Source organism: Dreissena polymorpha, chromosome 4 (genome assembly GCF_020536995.1).
Source record: "Dreissena polymorpha isolate Duluth1 chromosome 4, UMN_Dpol_1.0, whole genome shotgun sequence".
In the NCBI taxonomy this organism is placed as follows: Eukaryota; Metazoa; Mollusca; class Bivalvia; order Myida; family Dreissenidae; genus Dreissena; species Dreissena polymorpha.
The window spans coordinates 58,405,578-58,425,896 of record NC_068358.1 but is presented as its reverse complement, the minus strand read 5'-3'; the positions used below and the strand labels follow the sequence as shown (position 1 = coordinate 58,425,896).

Below are 20,319 nucleotides of genomic sequence, written 5' to 3'. Positions count from 1 at the left end.
CACATATAAAATCAATGCAGTTTCTGAAAATATACGAAGCATTGTGGTTGGTGCTCAGCGATTATACTTTTTTAAACTTTGGCGTAAACTTAATTTTAAAAATCTTTTATACGACGGACATTAATTCATACAACAAAAGCTGATTAAAGGTGGGGTCACCGAGTCCAGATTTAAACGGACTGTTCGACTATTTTGGGATGGAACACATAAGTGTGAATAAATGTTTCGTCCTTGTTGCTGCAGATATGTATACATGTCTTGAGTAGGCGAAGGTTTTCTAAATATCGCGTTATCTTTTAAGAAATAACAGTATGTGAATTCATTTTAAATACATGAGATAAGAATACGAATGAAAACGTTGACTGTATGATATATTACACATATCGATAGGTTAGTTATCAAATTATCATAAAGAAACCTATTTAAACTCTCAACCACGTCGACAACATATACAAATGAACGATTAAAGAAATGCCAATATATCTTTTATTCAAAATTGCCACATTGCTGCTGATCAGGGTGGCATGGGGTTTGGACATACGCATATATTATGTTCGTGTAAATACGATTAAAAGTAGATGTTTGTAAACTTTTAGTTTGCAATAAGCGGATGATTCAAAACGAATCTCAATGACAAATAATAAAACCGAATACGTTTTATTTGGTTACCATTGGGACAAACAGGGCAGCATTTTGTTGGGTCATGAACGGAATCGACGCAAGGCGTGAAGAAACAGTCGACAATGGCACAGTAGATATGACCTTCAGGGCCTTATTGGCAATGCTCACACGGGGATTTGTGGATGGAAGCTCCCTCCTGAAGGGGATATTGTATGAGCATAGATTACAATAAGCATTAAGCGATACTTTATTATACATGTATATACTTGGCAAACGTGTTCATGCACCACGGACTGAAGGTGATTTCAATCATTTCAGCCGCGGCAAGGCACCTGAACATGAAATTCGTTTTGTGGCTTGCCATTCAATATTTTGGTACATTTTTTTAAATGTATGCATGACTCAGTCAGGACATTTTATCGTGGTATAACATGTAAACGTTTAACTAAAAAAACTCTTATTTTTTACCTCTTGTATTTAAATAAAAATACACGAGTTCGTGTGTCGAATCACGTCCTGACATACAAGAAACCTACGTCACACACGACAACGTTCAGAAGCAGAATCTTATTTCGCAAACTAATGTTTAAACGAATACTAGCTTTTGAACAGAAAAAAAAGCGCGCAAACATTTTACCTTATAGAATGTTCCATTCCATGAACATCCAGCGGGGGCCACACTGACCGGTGCAAAGTCGGTGACCGGAAGGATGGCCCCGAACGACCCCGATAATACAGAGCGCACGATACAGATACACAATAGATCCATTGAGGAACACAGAAATTTTGGGTTTAAAATAGTGTGGTGATAGTATACTCAAGATAGTGATTGAGAATACCGACATATATAGATAAGGCTTTACTGATAAGAGACCGTTTTTAGAACCGGTTATGACTTACTTGATGATTACGGTATCAAATGAGAGTGTCAACTCTGTATACTCCTTTGCAAAGCAATTCTAGAAAGGCAGTTAAGTTGCCTACTTGCATTTTTGCTTATATTAACGAAAATATGTAAAACTACTGTTGCGTCGTGTCGTGTAATACCAAGTATAGAAAGGTCAATTTAATTGTGTGCTATTATTTGTACTCGCGTTCGTCGTATCCTCTAAAACGCCCACGTTTTACAGGTGGATTTTTGATATTAAAGGTATCTATTATGTCGATAATATATGCCTCGAGGTATCTATTGATGTATATTTATGGATGAGATTTGGCCTCTAGGTGGAGTGGCCAATTACATGTTTCTTGATAATATCACTTTAAAGGCTCGTAATAAGATGGCAAATATGCTATTTTCGAAATAAAACCCGACGAATATATGCTATTAAACGTCTTAAATATTTCAAATCGTTAATCAGAAAGTAGTACTTTAGTAGCAACGTATTGACAAATTTCTTTAGAGTTACCACATACGCATTATCTCCTCCTAAAATTATTCAAAATGTATTTTAACAAGAATATTTTGTATAAAGATAACATATCGAAATCCAAATATATTTTAACATTATTACTAAATACTATAGTTTTGAAGAATATATTTCAATGTGATTTGTGGTTGAAATAAAGAGAATCCTATTTCTGATTAATACCGACTGACAAGAGAACCGTAACACATATGAAGTAGTACAGGGTTAATAAATTAAATTAAATTTATGCACAAACTTAAAATATGACGCACGGAATGTGTTGTAAAAGCATATTTGCAAAAGTTGTTTAAATTATTGTCTTCCATATTTTAATCGATATTCAAGGAAAATCATAAAATTATATATAAAACTAATGCTATTTTCACTCCTGATTGTTTTGAAAAAAAACAATATTGTACAAGAATAAAATATAGACTAATTGCTATTAATTGCTCTTTCTACGTAACCATTTTCAGCAAATTATAGTGTAAATCTTGCACGTAAATCAATCAGCGAAATGATCCAGTGGATCGTTTTTAGCTTAAGGCATGTTCTCATGTCCAAGAGGAACTTGTTTAAAAATCGGATATGTAGTTAAAAATTAAATGAAGTGTTAATTAAGCAACGTGGTTTAACCAAGGAACACTGGGTTCCCACATTACCGGAAATACAAAACTATGAGAACTGTTTGGGGGAAATTTATGCCAGAAGCGTGGGTACGTGAGCCGGCACTGAATACTGCTTCTGACAAAAACACAATATTTATTAGATAACCAGTAAAATAGTAACAGTTTTAAATCTTCGGGATTGACAAATGATTTGATCAAAATAGATTTTGATAGCGGGAATTGCAATAATAATTCCTTTAAATGTGTATTATTACATTGTTTTTCTATCACACCTATTAATTTGCATATGTATGACGTTCTTTTGATAAACACCTATTTCATGGGCGGCTCCAGGATTTCTGGTCAGGGGGGGGGGGGGGCGGGATATTGAAAGATTTGCTTGGGGTCCTGGGCGCCACTAAGGCCCCTGACGGATGCAGGGCAAATCCCTACTAGGGGGTACAGGGGTGCGAAGCCCCCCTGAAGCTCCACGATTTTAGTGATTTTGAAGGCTTTGACAACCACTTCTCGAGCATATCACGCCGTATGTACTTTCATCAAAGTACCTTCTTATAATGCCAATAAAGTGCATATAAAAATATTTTTTTTAAATGTGGCCCGACAGGATTTTGAACCCGATTGAATCGGGATTCTCAGGATTAAGAGACAGAAGCTCTACCACGGCGCCACGCCATCTTTAGTCTGCTAATGAGTTAAACTAATATATGAACGCAAGGAATGACGTAATCGAGCGGTTTATCCACGCGTGAATTAAAACTATTGACAGGCAATTCATGATAACAAGGGATACTGGTGATTTCTTCAGATAAGTGGGAGTATAAAAAAGAGAATATAAAATGACAAGTTAAATCGTCTTCCCACAGATTTGGGATAAAAGCTTGTCAAAGTCTCCCTGGATTTACGCTCGTTTTGGAAACAGGTGATAAGCGTGTGGCTATGATATTAATTAGTGAAAACATCATTTTAAATGATAAATAATCATATTATAACGAAATGTCAACTTTTCTGGAAAAAAATCACTATCAAATATATATATAACAAAGTTTTCAACTCGAAATCACCCGAAAACAGGGTGCATCGCTTTGAACACCCAGCCTCGTATGATAAACTTGATCTTTATCCAAAACTCACATAATATTCTCTATTTCTCTCTTAAAAATTCAATTATAATTATTAAATACATAAATATTCATAATTAAATATTGATAAATAAAAAAAGCTTAAGTTGTGTATTCTCAGATTCCGATTAAGGGAATCCTAAAGTTTTATATAGTAAATATTACGACGACTTTATAGAAGATAATATATGTATATTGCTATAAACACGTTGTTTCAGCAGCTAACAGCTAATAAATTTTATATCTAGCACATGATTACCAAACGTTTTTCTTTAAAAACTTTTTTTAATTAAAGAAAATAGATCTGCGCTGGCCGAAATCTTTCCATCGTTAACCTGTAGAAATAACATACACAACGGGTTTAATTTATTTAGGGATGATAAAACAAGAGACTTTTCTATGTATATTTCCCTTATTAACATCGAATGTGCAATGTTTTGACTTTTAGCCCATTTATAATAATGGTAAAATGTCAATCAAATTTTAGATTTTTTTATAAGTATTTTAAAGACAGTTCAAATGAACAAGGTGTTGAAATTCAGCGGCGAGTTTCGTTGTTAAACTTACTTTAAGAGAACAACTGCGAGCTATAATATATGGATCTACGCGGCGCTCAAGAAAATGATGTATGGGCAATCATTTCAAAATTATGGAAGAGAGAGTTCTTGTTCTGTGCACTTTTTCTCAACAGTCTATATCGGTTATGCGGTTTTATATTGTATCCCTTCAATACTTTAGAGTTGTGCTCTGCAAAAAGAACATGAACAAAAGGACAATTACTCCGTAAATATTGAAAAAATAATTCAAGTCTTCGCACTCATGTCTCCTCGACGCAATAAATCAATTTATGCAGTTTCATTTGAATCCGCTTTTGAAAAGGTATGGGGCTACGAACAAATAAATACCAACGACCAATAACTAATTAAAACTTGAAAAAAAAAGTAAGTTTTTTTTATGATTTGCATTTCCTTTCAACGCATTATTTCGCGATGTGCAATATCACATGAATCCCTTCAATGTTTTTTTTTTCAAATGCACCGCACATACGATACAATATGAAGCTTTGCACTGCATTAGGAATACTTCGGTGACGATAACAACATACAATTGTAGAGAAAGAGCTATGGCGATTAAATGTTTAATTTCTTTTCAACCTCTTCCATCAATATGTGTGGTTTTATTTTGTATCAGTTGAATAATAATGGAGTTCTACTCCGCGCAAGAACGTAAACCGGCGGCAATTACTCCGAATTTTCTTTAAACAAAATAAATATATATCATCATTGCAGTCAGCTCTCCCTCTCAACGAACCAATATATTGACATGAAATTTCATTTGACCTAAAATATTTTGTGTTATGCCACGCACAATAAGCGGGATGAATTGATGGACATACGAAGTTACGGACAAATGGACAGAAAGACAGACGGAAATATTTACGATGCGATCTCTGTATACATCTTTATGGGGTCTATACATATAAGCAAACATAACAAGCGCGGGACTGTGAACTAGGATTTGGGCATTGCTCATAAATAATTAATGGTGATGCGACATTCAAACAAGTGTGCTCATTTTAAAGTCGGCCAATTAAGTCTTTGCTGGAACAAAATTGTTGTACCTTGGAAGCAGGCCTTAATCCGTACTTTGACTCTTGAACATGTATTCGAAAATAAATAATATTGAATTATAAACAGAGACTATGGAAATGGATTTGAACGCATTAAAGCATTGAACTCTGTTTTGAATACAATCTATCAATCAGATAAAATAAAAAGTAATCTTAATACTCATTTAGCGCCTTATGCAATTAGTTTCATCCGGATTGTTGCGCTCGGTATAATAAAATAAAACACTTACGTATTTACAGTAAATGCTAGGTTATGTGTGTTTGTATTCTGATGTATATGAGGTAAATGTTCGATTCGTAAACGCTTGGTACGAAAGTAATAAGCACTTATGCACAGTGCGATTCAGTTCACGAACATCACCATTTATATAATTAAAAGCTTTGATTTACAATCTAGCTGCCAATTTAATACAGGTAATTTTACAATGAATAATTGTTTTGCGCGAGTGTAAAAAGCTTTATTTGCACGGTAATGTTTGAAATCAATAAGCTAGATGGGTCTATATAATGCGCGAACATTCCCCACTGGTTACTAAAAGGAATAACCACGGAAAAAGGCTCAGGAGACCGCATGCGCTGAGGCTGTAACGGTGTTTTATAGGAGGAAACAATGAACAACAGTACTTTATTTTCCACAGATATGCCCCTACAGAGATTGACGATTTTGAATGATGAGAAATCTTCTTTGCTTGTGCCGGTTAAAATTTACCTTGGAATTTTGATCGTTTTTGGACCATTAGGCAACATTATGGTGTTCTATTTTTACGGATTTTGTTCAAAGAGGACCAGCAACACAATCTTCATATTGTCACTGACTGTGTGCGATATACTATCGTGTTGCATATCCACGCCAACGGAAATAGCTTTTGATTTAAACAGATTTTATTTGTATGACGATGTTTGCAAAATATTTGTGTTTTTAAATATCCTAACGGCGTGTGACTCAGCATTAACATTAACGGCTATTTCGATCGAACGGTATCTTCGTGTAGCACAAAGGGGCTCAACGACCCGCCAGATACCAGAGACAATAGCAAAAATGGCTTCTTTAATTGTTACTGGTTCGTCGGTTTTATTCTCATGGCCTGCTTTTGTTGTGTACGTGACGCAGCCCATTGAAATCGAGGATCAAACGGGAACTGTTTTAATTGGCACCGACTGTACAGCTCTGAGGAGATAAGATTAATGTATATATTATGGTATTTATGATTTAGTATTATTCATATTGCAGCATTCGTTGTCACTGCGCTTATTGTTGTTGTGCTTTATTCAATAATCATGAGAACAATATACAAGCACAGGTCGTTCCTTGTTAAATCAAAACAGCGAATGGATCAATCGTCTCTTCAAGAACTGGGACAACATAATATCGTATTGGTGAAATCGTCTAGCGATGCCGTTGCAACAAATAAAGAGAGCAATTCAATAAACATCTCAACATCTAATACTATTAAGATCTACAGCGTACATCAAACCGCTCATGAAAATATGAATAACATTTAAAAGGTCAAACAGGCACTTATAGAAGAACAACAGATTGTAACAATGACACTCCTGAATTTTCTACCGACAATTCAAAACAGTCAGAAACAGACCATAAGGACTTACGGAAAAATACTATGCAACCCAAGACTAGAAGAAGATCTAAATCTTTTCAAGATATGGTTCGGGTAACTAAAATTTCCTCGGTTAGAGTGACCCAAATGATGGTTGCTGTGACCATGTCGTTCATCCTAAGCTTTCTGCCTTTTTCTTACGCTGATCATTTGGCGTACAGTTCTCGGGGTTCATATGGATAACTATCTTACGGATACGGAGTTAGTGCTATACGAAATTGATCTCCGTTCGTGCTTCATTAACAGCGCTCTTAACCAATGGATTTATGGTCTGTGTAATACGAAGTTTAGATCGTTTATAACAGTGTGTTGTTGTTGTTGTTGTTGTTGGTATAGTAGTTTATGTCTGTTAGTTGTTTCTTGTAACGAAACAAAACATTCGCTTTACGACATTAAATAGTGTTCAATTATTTAACTTAGTTATGTCTGTATGTGTGTTGGTGCAGTCAGTGAAATTTGTTGTGATGAACGCTGTTGCAATTCAAGGATTATGTAGTTTTCTCGGTCGCTGTACCATTTAATAAGCGCAATTGTTTACTTCTGAAAGGCTCGGACATACATTAGAAATGACACGCATTGACTCTTATTGATACATATTGTACTTACCAAATATCGTGTCTCTATAGTTTATGTGTAAATTAATCGGAGCTTACATTAACCATAAAAGTTTTCAGCGACTCACCGCGCATTAATCAATAACAAAGTTTTGGCAATTTAATAAACATACTTAACTTAACAAACTGTAATATAATAAACGAGGACAAAATAATTGAAATCAGGTATTACCGAGCTGACATTATGGCAGTGTCAGAAGAAATAAATCAAAATGTATTAAGTACCTATAAACGTACGTTGTTTGCGTTTGTGAGAGCACGGCAGCCCCAAAATTAAATAATACAAGTTTTCACAATTTAAATGTACATAACAAATGTGAAATTCATTAGTTGATATCATGCACTTTTAATATGCCATATTACTGCATGTGTGGATTGTTTGTGAAGAACAGTAGGTAACCTAACTTTACATTTATAACATTTGTAATTGATTTACGCGATGGCATTTTTCAATTCGTGTCATTTGGTAATTCTATGTTGGAATATTTTGCCAGGACATGTAATGCGCTGCGTTTATATTAAAGATATCTTCTGTCAGGTATGTGTTCTAGATTTTTTCCAAACAATTGCAAACTAAGAAGACATGGAAGTTCAAGTAGCCAAAATAAAAAATGCTCAAGACGGTGAGAGGAAGACATGTATGTCAAACATATCGTGGCAGATTAGAGTAATAATCTCAGCCTTTACAACAATTTGCGTCAAATGTTCAAGTTTTAATAAAATTGCAAGTCGTGACATCTGTTGTTGATTTTAAAGTGATTTGCCGTATAGTCAATAATGATATGAACGATGTCAGACCATATGGGACCCACACGCTGTCCATTAGTGACCAAGATTCAGCACATATGAGGTCTTTGTGAGACCTCATAACCATTTAGTAAGAACAGATACTAGATGCGCGAAAATCGTGAAACTACACGATTTAACTCATGTGAATTAAAACCTGGATTCGACGTAAAAATCAAAACGTTTTTTAATTGACTCATGATTGATTATATACGGGCATAGTTTATTCTACAATAACATACACGCTTAAATGTATCGTAAAGTGATGGTTGTTCGACTTTATTATACAACTGTTTACATTTCATGATTTTGAGAAAACTCATAACGATATAGAGGAACACACCTGCGGAAGGTATAGTTTGCTTAACGTAGTGAAATGTATTTTCGACACGGTATGTATACGATATTCCTTAGCGGAAGGTTAAAGTGCACGTAAATTTTTGGGTTTCTCTCACAGGTTGGTGTTAAAAGCATATCGGCCACTAAGGTTTTGATACAAGATCCACAGTATAGTTGGTTGATAAGCATTGTACCAAACTGGTACCGTTGTAGTTTTCGTACATGATAAACGTAATTAGACATTAACACACGGCAGAGCTGGAACGGACGTCTATAATCGGCCCACTGCCAAGGGCTATTATCACTCTCTTACACTGCGGTTCATTTCATTTACCTCTATCGTGGACTTACGGACTACTTTCCAACCCACGTGACCTTAAGTCACATGATCATAGTCGCATATTCAAAATGGCCGCGCCCATCAGCTTTGCTTTAACTGCTGGTATTCGAAGTTTACAACTGGGCGCGCGCTATTTAATTTTATTTCATGCACATATTTAATTAAATGAACATATTGCAATATTAACAATGAGGCAAAGCTGTATATCTTTATTAGAAAATAATAGAAAATTACCAAGAAGCAGCAATAATTACTGTGAAACCATTATATATCGTCAGGCATTAATTTTCGTATATTTCGTCAGTTGACGAATTCAAGATCCTAACGAACAATTATGTCCCATATTTGAACAAATTAAGACTGAATTACCAAAGGCACGAGGCACTAAAATCCAACGTAATCCACGCATACATACTTACCATGCCCGCGTATTTAAATACATGTGCACTTTGTAATGGATTTAATTCAAATATAGTGCACCATCGTATTCTGCTCTGTAATGCGAATTCAAACACTCGTGAACAGTTATGGAATACCATAATGAACACCAATGGTCTTAGTGGTTTCAACTAAATGGTGTGTCGCTCTAGTCTTTCTGAGCAGTGCAATTATATTCTTCGGATGTTTCCTTACACAACTTCATTCATACAAGACTTTCATCACAAGTCTGCAAAATGTTTTCACAGTAGGGATCTCTCTAAATGATTACCTTGCGCGAGTATATATGTACGTGTGTGTGTTATGTATATGTGTGTATAAATATACATCATATCTTATACAGTACAATTAGATAATTTGTTCTTACAGCCATGACTCGTCTGTTTAGCAATTTCGTGTTTCGGTGCTAGGCTCGAGATTGGCTGGTTATATAATTTTTCAACTTAACATAATGATAAAGATAACACGATACTCCTGGCGCCTGACTAGAATTTCGCTTTTGCCTCCTAGATGAAACCTGGAGACAGAAATAACAAACAAAAATAACAAAGCATCGAGCTTTTACTAAATAATGATGTTTATATTTTTCTCTCTTTTTTGCTGATGTTGTTGTTAACATCCATGTATATCGTTTGTTTGTATTTACCTGAACCCTTGCTTATTTATAGTTATATTGTGTTTTGATCTTCGTATCTTGTATATGGAGGAATAAAAGTATATGATATAGTAGTACAGCTGTATCGACTGCGTTGACTTTGTTTAGGTAGAATTGTAATGATAAGCGCTTATTGTTAACAACTTTATTACCCATTGTGTGTATTGTGTTTTTCAGTGTTGTTGCAGAAGATTATACAGCCTCCACGCACCGGATTAGATCCGGATCAAAGACAATAAACAAAATAAAAAGATGGTGATGTATAAATCAAATATTTACGATGCAAAACTCTTGAAACTTTATTGAAAACTGACAAAACAGTTTGCTAACACTAATTTTTACCAATAATCTTCGCACCTTCTCTAATTTGCGTCGATAAAGGTAAGATTGTTATTAGTTTGGCCATGATAATAAATGAATAGGACCAATTGGCAACTGGCTTTACTGTTTCAAACCCGGGTTTCAAACACTCGTTAACGGTTATTCGGTCCCACTAATCCGCTAATCATAATAATGATACACTAATGGGGGCAAATTACTGATCACCTGATAACAAAAGACTAGTATATTGACATGTGACAATCAGACCCCACCTCCTGCAAGTGAATCTCAAGTGTCGTCCCTCTTTCCCCACTACGATTTTTCGCAACCACGATATATTTCGGACAAACAAATCGGATATTGACTGAAGCATGTTTTTTTCAGGAATTGGCGAATTTAAGTACTGACAAAAACGTCATTTTTAAAAAAATGACGAAATTTCGTGCTGGCGAAAATAAATGATTTCACAGTAGTTGCTGTTTTGACAAGATTTTGAGTGAATGAGAAATTTGAATATAAATATTGACCAAAGTTTTACCAATACAATGCCAGTTTGGAACACATAGACCCTGAAGATGTGTACTCAATTAAACTAATTCTATGGTAAAATACAAATCTTAAAATAAATTCCAGGCCAACGCCAGTACAGTTGTTTTGTTATTGTTGTTTTAACAAAATACATTTAATTGTCCCATGCTTTTCCTGAAAGGGGACAACTGGAAGCATCTATCATACACTTACAAGTTCATTCAGCAATATTTATAATTATACAAAATTATATTAGAGAAATATGACAATCTGTCAGCAATGTACAGAAACAAAACTGCACAGACCCAAGTTGCTATAACATTAATTCAATTCATTTAAATAAATAATAAATCACCATACTTGTTATACTCATGCCTTTTCCAAGGCTCTTTATGCACAAGGGTACCAATGTGCCTAAATATTTAATTTATTACATTTTCTCACCAATTTGTGTTGCTGTAATTCTTCAATATCATGAAAGACATAAAAAATAAAAAGATTCAACAGCTTTTTAAAGGCTGATTAGTTTAAATATATTTGTTCAAATATTGAATTTTCTTAAGGACAGTAACATTTGATAAAATGCATAAAATTAACAAATTCAAAGGCGTTACCCAGTACCCGGTGAATCGCATATATTTTCCCCTGTGTCATTTTAATCCGTCATGTTCAGCTTTATTTATCTTTCAACATACACTACCATACCAATAGCTTATTTTGTGAGTCTCTTTTCAATCTAAACAACACTAAATGTACATATACGTGCAAGCACTTCAGTATAAAAGTATTCTATCATTAAAATTTGATTTTAACATTGTATCTATAGGAATTCCATTCATGAATTCTATATGAATGGGCACATATTGCACTGATAATGTAAAAATTGATTGCAGATTATGTATGAAATGATAACTGTGACAATTTACTAATTTAGAAAATAAATGCTGTAAGGACTAATAATGCATGTTGGATTTTTTTGTTTTAAAAAACATTTATTTATATTGTGAATAATTTGTATATAGGACCTAGTGTTCCACAAGTTGTTTCAGAATATCAACTTTGTTGGAAATATCAAACTTAAAAAATGTCAGGATACATGTATATTACATTAAGAATGTGTCTAAATTTAATCTTAGTTATTTATCAAAATTAAAGATAACACATGCATCCCAGTAAACCTGCATGACGGACAGTGTAAGAAAAGTAGATTGTTTCATGTAAAATTATTACAAACAAGAGATCATGATGAAAATAAACACCAGGTATTAAATAAAATGTTTTTCTTAACACTAAAGATGCACAATTATTTGCCTTGTAACTCAGGGCTTTTTTCAGGTTATTTTGTGGCCGTTATTTGGTCATATTCCCAATGGAAAACCATATCTTTTTTCCCAATTCCAGTAAAAAAAATCCCAAAGGATATCACAGTCTTAATTTAAAAAATTAGTAAACTTATAGTATTTTCTCAATTTTGGTTGAATTAACTTTGAATTTCAAATTTCATTTGTAAAAACAGCAGTATATTTAGTTTTCTTATGGTTTAATTTGTGGCTATTTGCACAAACTGAAGTTGTTTCCAATGATGTAAATAATTGTAATGGGAAGTTGATACTGATATTGACATTATCAAATAAAATATTCAGGATCATTGCTTTCTTGATGTATTTACAATGAAATCTCTGATTTCAGGCATATTTAATATTTATAAACTAGTCGATGCAATTTAAAACTATTGCAATAATTGTATTGAAATGAAAGTACCAATGGAATATTATCAATAAATGTTGTGCTGCCATTACATCATCTACTGGAGCCCCTTCTGGGATTTGAACCCAGACCTCTTTCCAATTGGGTTGATTGGAAATTATTCTCCCTTGAAAAACAATGGCAGGAATGAAGAATTTAGCAACGTCAAGCATTTAATTTATCATATTTTATTAAATATTTTTAAGTGGCAATAAGACCTAGTACTGCAGTACATAGATTTATAGTTTAAAGCATTGTGAACAGAAAGAAACATCTACTATTCTACATGTAGGTTAGTCAATATGTTCAGAACTTGATATAAATGACCACTAGTATGATCCCACAATGGTGGCAGTTCCAAATTATCAGGTTATCGGTAACCATTAAGAGTGATCAAATAATTAACTACATGTTTTATTTTACACATACATCTAACAGCATGATCATAGGCACTTGCCCAGATAGCGAGGGGTAAAAGATTCGAGTTCCGGATTGGCTGTACAATTTTCCCATCCTGCCTTGTGCCCAATGTAGAACCATGGCACAAGCAAATATCAATAAAATCTGTTCTTTGTTTGAATGGATCAGGTTTACAAGGATCCCTGTGACTTGAATCTTCGAACAAGTTACAGCTTGCAAGAAGAGAAAGTCAGTGCACAAACTTAGTGATTGTCACTAAAGGGGAGATGTTTTGTGGCGCCCTGATTAGCTCTATCAGAAGAGCAAGGGGTCAGAGGTTTAAATCTCTACAATACCATATTTACAATGCACAATTAATGTGTGTTTAATTTTTTACTGTAAAGCATTAAACGCAATATATTGAACAAGCACAGAAGAAGCATTTGAAAAGTAATTCAATAGTGCTTGGTTAGTATTAAATCACATTAAATAAAGTTGCCTAGCAATATTTCAGCAATACACGTGCAAATTTGTAAATGTGATAATTATCTACATACAATGATAAGTAAGCAATGCCATAATAAAAATAATATAATTATTATCTAATTAGTTTGTTTGCAAAAGATTATTCTTTTCCAACATGCAGACTCACGATATATTTCCAAAGTCAGTTATTTCATTTGATAACACATTTAACATAAACATACACGATATGAAACTTTCAATGTGCTTGTAGATAAACACAAGCTGTTCATCACCAGTTCGGCCTTTGTTTACATTTTAGCGGAGTGATGATATCTGCGTAAAAGGGCATGAAAATAGTTCTCATAATTGTTATTAAATATGTCAATAAATTAACAATATATGCAGTTTTGAAAGGTAATTACTTTTAAATATTATGCCTGGCGTCCTAGATATTTCCATGATAGAGCGTACAATTACTTTGATGTGTTTTTCCAAGATTCCTGACATTGAGCCCGTTGCAGAGATGTGTGTTGAGGCACGAACGACAACTCTCATAGGAGAATGGGCCATTATGCGGCTATGGCCGATTTTAGACGTCCGACCCAACTCTGTCATGTGTTATCGTTTATATTACATATCACACTTTTTTGGTCCTTTACTAAAATTGATACAGAACCAGCTATCCGTACTTTATTTTGATTTAATAGATTACGCAATTTATGACGTATCTCATTCGACGTAATTTATGTGACGAAACTCTGGACTTTAGGACAATAATTCGGACGTGGAGGATTCATATTTAACAGTTTAATATTTTTAAGCATCGAACGAATCCAAATCGTATTTCGGAGTTTAATTGTTTGTCATGGATAATAATTAGCTTCGATAGGTGTAAAATTATTGTAATCGCTTCGACAGTCGATTTCTTTAATCGTGTTTTTGCATTTTGGTGATAGAATCTAGTGGTTAGCATCCGATACAATCGTTTATAAAGTGTGACTTAAAATCAATATATATATATAAAGTTAAACGAATTGAATAACAGAAAACGGAATTACCCATCTTTGTTATTTTATTAGTATAAGCACCGAATTAAAGTTGTCATCGAGGTAAGTGTGTCTTTTACTATAAATTTTGCTGTTTGATGAATCCTGTTCTAGATCAAAAAGGCTTCAAGAGACATCAATCTAATGGACAGATATCGATATGTGTTCTATCAAAATTGTGTGCAACGTGTCATTAAATAAATATACTAAATTATACTTCTACTACTGAGTACTTCTACTACTACTACTACGACGACGACAGTAGTAGTAGCGAAGGTAGTAGTAGTAGTGGTAGTAGTAGTAGTAGTAGTAGTAGTAGTAGTAGTAGTAGTAGTAGTAGTAGTAGTAGTAGAAGTAGTAGTAGTAGTAGTAGTAGTAGTAGTAGTAGTAGTAGTAGTAGTAGTAGTAGTAGTAGTAGTGGCAGTAGTAGTAGTAGTAGTAGTAGTAGTAGGAGGAGGAGGAGGAGGAGGAGGAGGAGGAGGAGTAGAAGTAGTAGTAGTGGTAGTAGTAGTAGTAGTAAGTAGTAGTAGAGGTAGTAGTAGTAGTAGTAGTAGTAGTAGTAGTAGAAGAAGTAGTAGTAGTAGTAGTAGTAGTAGTAGTAGTAGTAGTAGTAGTAGTAGTAGTAGTAGTAGTAGTAGTAGTAGTAGCAGTAGTAGTAGTAGTAGTAGTTGTTGTAGTAGTATTAGTTCTAGTAAATTACTATTTATAGTTATAGTATTATTAGTATTAGTATTAGTAGTAGTAGTAGTAGTAGTAGTAGTAGTAGTAGTAGTAGTAGTAGTAGTAGTAGTAATAGTAGTAGAAGTAGTAGTAGTAGTAGTAGTAGTAGTAGTAGTAGTAGTAGTAGTAGTAGTAGTAGTAGTAGTAGCAGTAGTAGTAGTAGTAGTAGTAGTAGTAGTAGTAGAAGCTTTGATATTTATTAATTGATAGTATTCGAGGAATGCTTGGCTGCATGGCCCCATTACCAACCTTGGGGTGCCCCGTGGGTAAAACATGCGGCGTGGGGATACGCGACGGCCTCCGCCGCGCCATTTTTAGTTCACTATGAAATGTATGTAAAATGTAGGATCTCCAATGGGAGTTTTATATTTTCCCATGAGATTTTTTGTTTTCCCATGAGAGTGTTCGTTTTTGCCATGGATGTGTTCCACTTTCTGAATAGGAAAACCCAAATTGGAGTTGCGTTTTTTATATAAAAAGCATTTTAAAAGTATATGTGCCGATTTTCGATTATTTTTTATAGCAAAAATATCAAATTTATATGAGACAAAATCGAAAAACTTATTGCATGGCATATATGAAGCAAATAACTCTCAATAAACATTTGTATTGGTAGTTTTTTTATGAAGCTATTAATTTGATTTAGTCAGATCACAGTACACTCCAATATTTTAATACATTTATAATCTACGTTTAAATTACTTATGTTCTAAAGGTGATATGAATAAGTCTCACAAAATAAGAAAAAAATGTCATGGGCATTGTTATCCCATTTTAAAAATGGAGTTTTTTATATAACTTAAAAATATCATTTTTCTGCATTACACGATTAAACAATTCCTTTGATGACGTTTAAATACTTAAAACGCGAAGACTTTTTAAATTCTAATTTGTCCATGGATTGTTTTCCCATCTGACGATCCCATGGGAAGATAAAAAAAATCCCATGTAATAATGAAAGAAAAATCCAAAAGGCTACTTAACTACAAAATCAATTAAAGAAATATAAATATTATATAAAAAAACACCAATTCATGATCACAAACAAACACAGAATCACATGAATCATTTATTGGAAATTCAATCCGCATAAATATGTCTAACACATAATTATATATCATCTTTTATTTTCTACTACTCGATATTGCGTCTTCCGGGCTGCAAAAACGGAGCGGTGTGGGTGCACACTGCTAGGGCGGCCCCGAAACCGAAGTGGTTGTCAGGACAACGGCACATTGTCAGCGAATCTGGCCTGTACGTCTCGCCATTCTTGATTATCGTACCGTCCTTGTGTTGACAGTTTGGTCCTGAATACAGTATCAGGAGATACACAGTGGTTACAATATGCTAGTTTTGTACTTAAGGAAAGTGGCTATCGGTTACGTGATATTGGACACCGTCTTATCAAACATCATACGACGAATCAAATTATCGAAATAATTGAAAGCTCACAACAAAAGATGGACAACTACGATCAATTGATATGTTCCGAAACTAAATCACTGCTCACATATAAAATCAATAAAGTTTCTGAAAATATCCGAATCATTGTGGTTGGTGTTCAGCGATTATACTTTTTTTCCAACTTTGGCGTAAACTAAATCTTCAAGATCTTTTATACGACGGACTCCGTGATAATTGATACAACAAAAGCTGATTAAAGGTGGGGTCACCTAGTCCAGTATTAAACGGACTGTTCGATTATTTTGGGATGGAGCACATTAGTGTGAATAAATGTTTCGTCCTTGTAGCTGCCGATATGTACATGTATACATGTTTTGAGAAGGCGAAGGATTTCTAAATGTCGCGTTATCATTTTAGTAATAGCAGTATGTTTATTCATGTTCAATACATGAGATAAGACTACGAATGAAAACGTTGACTGTATGATATATTACACATATCAATATGTTAGTTATCAAATTATCATAAAGAAACCTATTTGAACTCTTAACCGCGTCGACAACATATACAAATGAACGATTAAAGAAATGTCAATATATCTTCTATTCAAAATTGCCACATTGCTGCTGATCGGGGTGGCATGGGGTTTGGGACATCCGCATATGTTATGTACGTGTAAATACGATTAAACATAGATGTTTGCACATTTGTTCAGTTTGCCATATGCTGATGATTCTAATTCAAAACAATTCTCAATTGCAAATAATAAAACCGAATACATTTTATTTGATTACCATTGGGACAAACAGGGCAGCATTTTGTTGGGTCATGAACGGAATCGACGCAAGGCGTGAAGAAGCAGTCGACAATGGCACAGAAGATATGACCGTCATTGCCGCATTGGCAATGCTCACACGGGGATTTGTGGATGGACGCTCCCTCCTGAAAGGGGATATTGTATGATAATGTATTTTAATCAAGAGTAAGCATAGCTTTATCATAGATGTATATACTTTGCAATCGTGTTCATGCACCACGGACTGAAGTTGATATTAATCATTTCAGCCGCGACATGGCACCTGAACACGAAATTTATTTGTGGCCTGTCATTCAATATTTTCGTACATTTCTGTATGAAAAGTGAATGCATAACTCAATTAGGACATCTTATTGTGGTATAACATGTAAACGTTTAACTAAAAAAAAACTTACTTTTTTACCTCTTGTAGCTAAATAAAAAGAAACGATTTCGTGTGTCGAACCGCGTCCTGACATACAAGAAACCTACCTCACAAACAACAATGTTCAAAAGCAGAATCGTATTTCGCAAACTAATATTTAAATGAATACTAGTTTTTGAAAAAAAGCGCAAACATTTTACCTGATAGAATGTTCCATTCCATGTACAACCAGCGGGGGCAACACTGACCGGTGCAAAGTCGGTGACCGGAAGGATGGCCCCAAACGTCCCCGAGAATACAGAGAGCACGAGACAGATACACAAAAGATCCATTGAGGAACACAGAAATGTTGGGTTTGAAATCTTGTGGCGATAGTATACTCAAGATAGTGATTGACAATACCGGCATATATAGATCAGGCGTGACTGATAAGAGACCGTATTTAGAACCGGTTATAACTTACTTGATGATACTGATATCAATTGAGCCTGTAAACTCTGTTTACTCCTGTGCAAAGCAATTTTAAGAAATCAGAATATTTGCCTACGTGCTTTTTCAATTTTTGCTTATATTAACGAGAATATGTACAAATCCTGTTTGGTCGTGTCGTGTAATACCAAGTATTTAAAAAAAGTCAATTTAATTGTGTGTTATTATTTGTACTCGCGTTCGTCGTATCCTCTAAGACGCATAGGTTTTGAAGGTGGATTTTTCATATAAAAGGTATCTATTATATCGATAATATATGTCTCGAGGTATCTATTGATGTATATTTAAGGATGACACTTTGCCTCTAGTTGGAGTGGTCAATTACATGCTATTTGATAATATCACTTTAAAAGCTCGTAATAAGATGGCAAATGATGCTATTTTAGAAATGAAACCTGACGAATATATGCTATTAGACGTCTTAAGTATATCAAATCGTTAATCATACAGAAAGTAGTTTGAAGGAGCAACATATTTACAAGTTTCTTTAGAGTTAACACATACGCATTATCTCCTCCTAAAATTATTCAAAATGTATTTTAACAGGAATATTTGTATAAAGATAATCCAAATATATTTTAACATTTTTACCAAATAATATACTTTTGAAGAATATATTTCAATGAGATTTGTGGTTGCAATAAAGTTAATCCTATTTCTGACTAACACCGACTGACAAGAGAACCGTAACACATATAAAGTAGTACAGGGTTAATAAATTAAATTAAATATATGCACAAACTTAAAATATGACGCACAGAATGTGTTGTAAAAGCATATTTCCAATAGTTTTTTAATTATTGTCTTCCATATATTAATCGATATTCAAGGAAAATCATAAAAATATATATAAAACTAGTGCTATTTTTACTGCTGATTGTTTCGAAAAAAACAATATTGCACAATAATAAAATACAGACTAATGGCTATTAATTGCTCTTTCTACGTAACCATTTTAGCAAATAATGGTATAAATCTTGCACGTAAATCAATCAGCGAAATGAACCAGTGGATTGTTTTTAGCTTTAGGCATGTTCTCATGAAAGTGTTTAAGAGGTACTTGTTTAAAAATTCGATATGTAGTTAAAAATTAAATGAAGTGTTAATTAAGAAACGTGGTTGAACCAAGGAACACTGGGTTCCCACATTACCGGATATACACAACTATGAGAACTGTTTGGGGGAAATTTAAGCCAGAAGCGTGGACACGTAAGCCGGCACTGAATAATTTTTCTGACAAAAACACAAATAAAATAGTAACAGTTTAAATTTTTCGTGATTGACAAATGTTTTCATCAAAATAGATTTTGATAGCGGGAATTGCAATTATCATCCCTCTAAATGTGTATTATTACATTGTTTTTCTATCACACCTATTAATTTTCATACGTATGGCGTTCTGTTGATAAACACCTAATTAAGGGGCGGATCAAGGATTTCTGGTCAGGCGGGAGCGGGATATTGAAAGATTTGTTTGGGTTCCAGGGCGCCACTATGGCCCCTGTTGAATGCAGGGCAAACAAAATTCCCATGATGCAAATTATGGAACACATATATGAAAATTTAACAAAAAAAATATGGAATTATTGCACACAAATATGAAAGTTTATAACACATATTTTGAAAATTATACTACACAACTATCCACAACTATCAGAATTATACCACATATATATCAAAATATTGCATACATAAATAAACTTTTGGAACATATATATGAAAATATTGAACATAAATATGAAATTATGCAACATATATTTTTTATGCAATACATATTTCGGATTTTACCATATATATAAATAAATTTATACAACATATATATACA

General features: G+C 33.8%; 1 protein-coding gene across 1 annotated transcript in view; it reads right to left on the bottom strand.

Moving 5' to 3' along the window:
* The window catches only part of LOC127878450 (cysteine-rich motor neuron 1 protein-like), an 18,799-nt gene extending 384 nt beyond the window's left edge, over window positions 1-18,415 (bottom strand). Inside the window, exons 1-5 of the mRNA XM_052424976.1 lie at window positions 18,206-18,415; window positions 17,619-17,766; window positions 16,556-16,727; window positions 15,666-15,742; window positions 670-771 (exon numbers count right to left, since the gene is read on the bottom strand). Of these exons, the coding sequence (XP_052280936.1) occupies window positions 670-771; window positions 15,666-15,742; window positions 16,556-16,727; window positions 17,619-17,766; window positions 18,206-18,337 (631 nt within the window). The 5' untranslated portion in view covers window positions 18,338-18,415. The remainder of the gene's footprint in view (window positions 1-669; window positions 772-15,665; window positions 15,743-16,555; window positions 16,728-17,618; window positions 17,767-18,205) is intronic.
* Window positions 18,416-20,319: the final 1,904 nt, after the last annotated feature.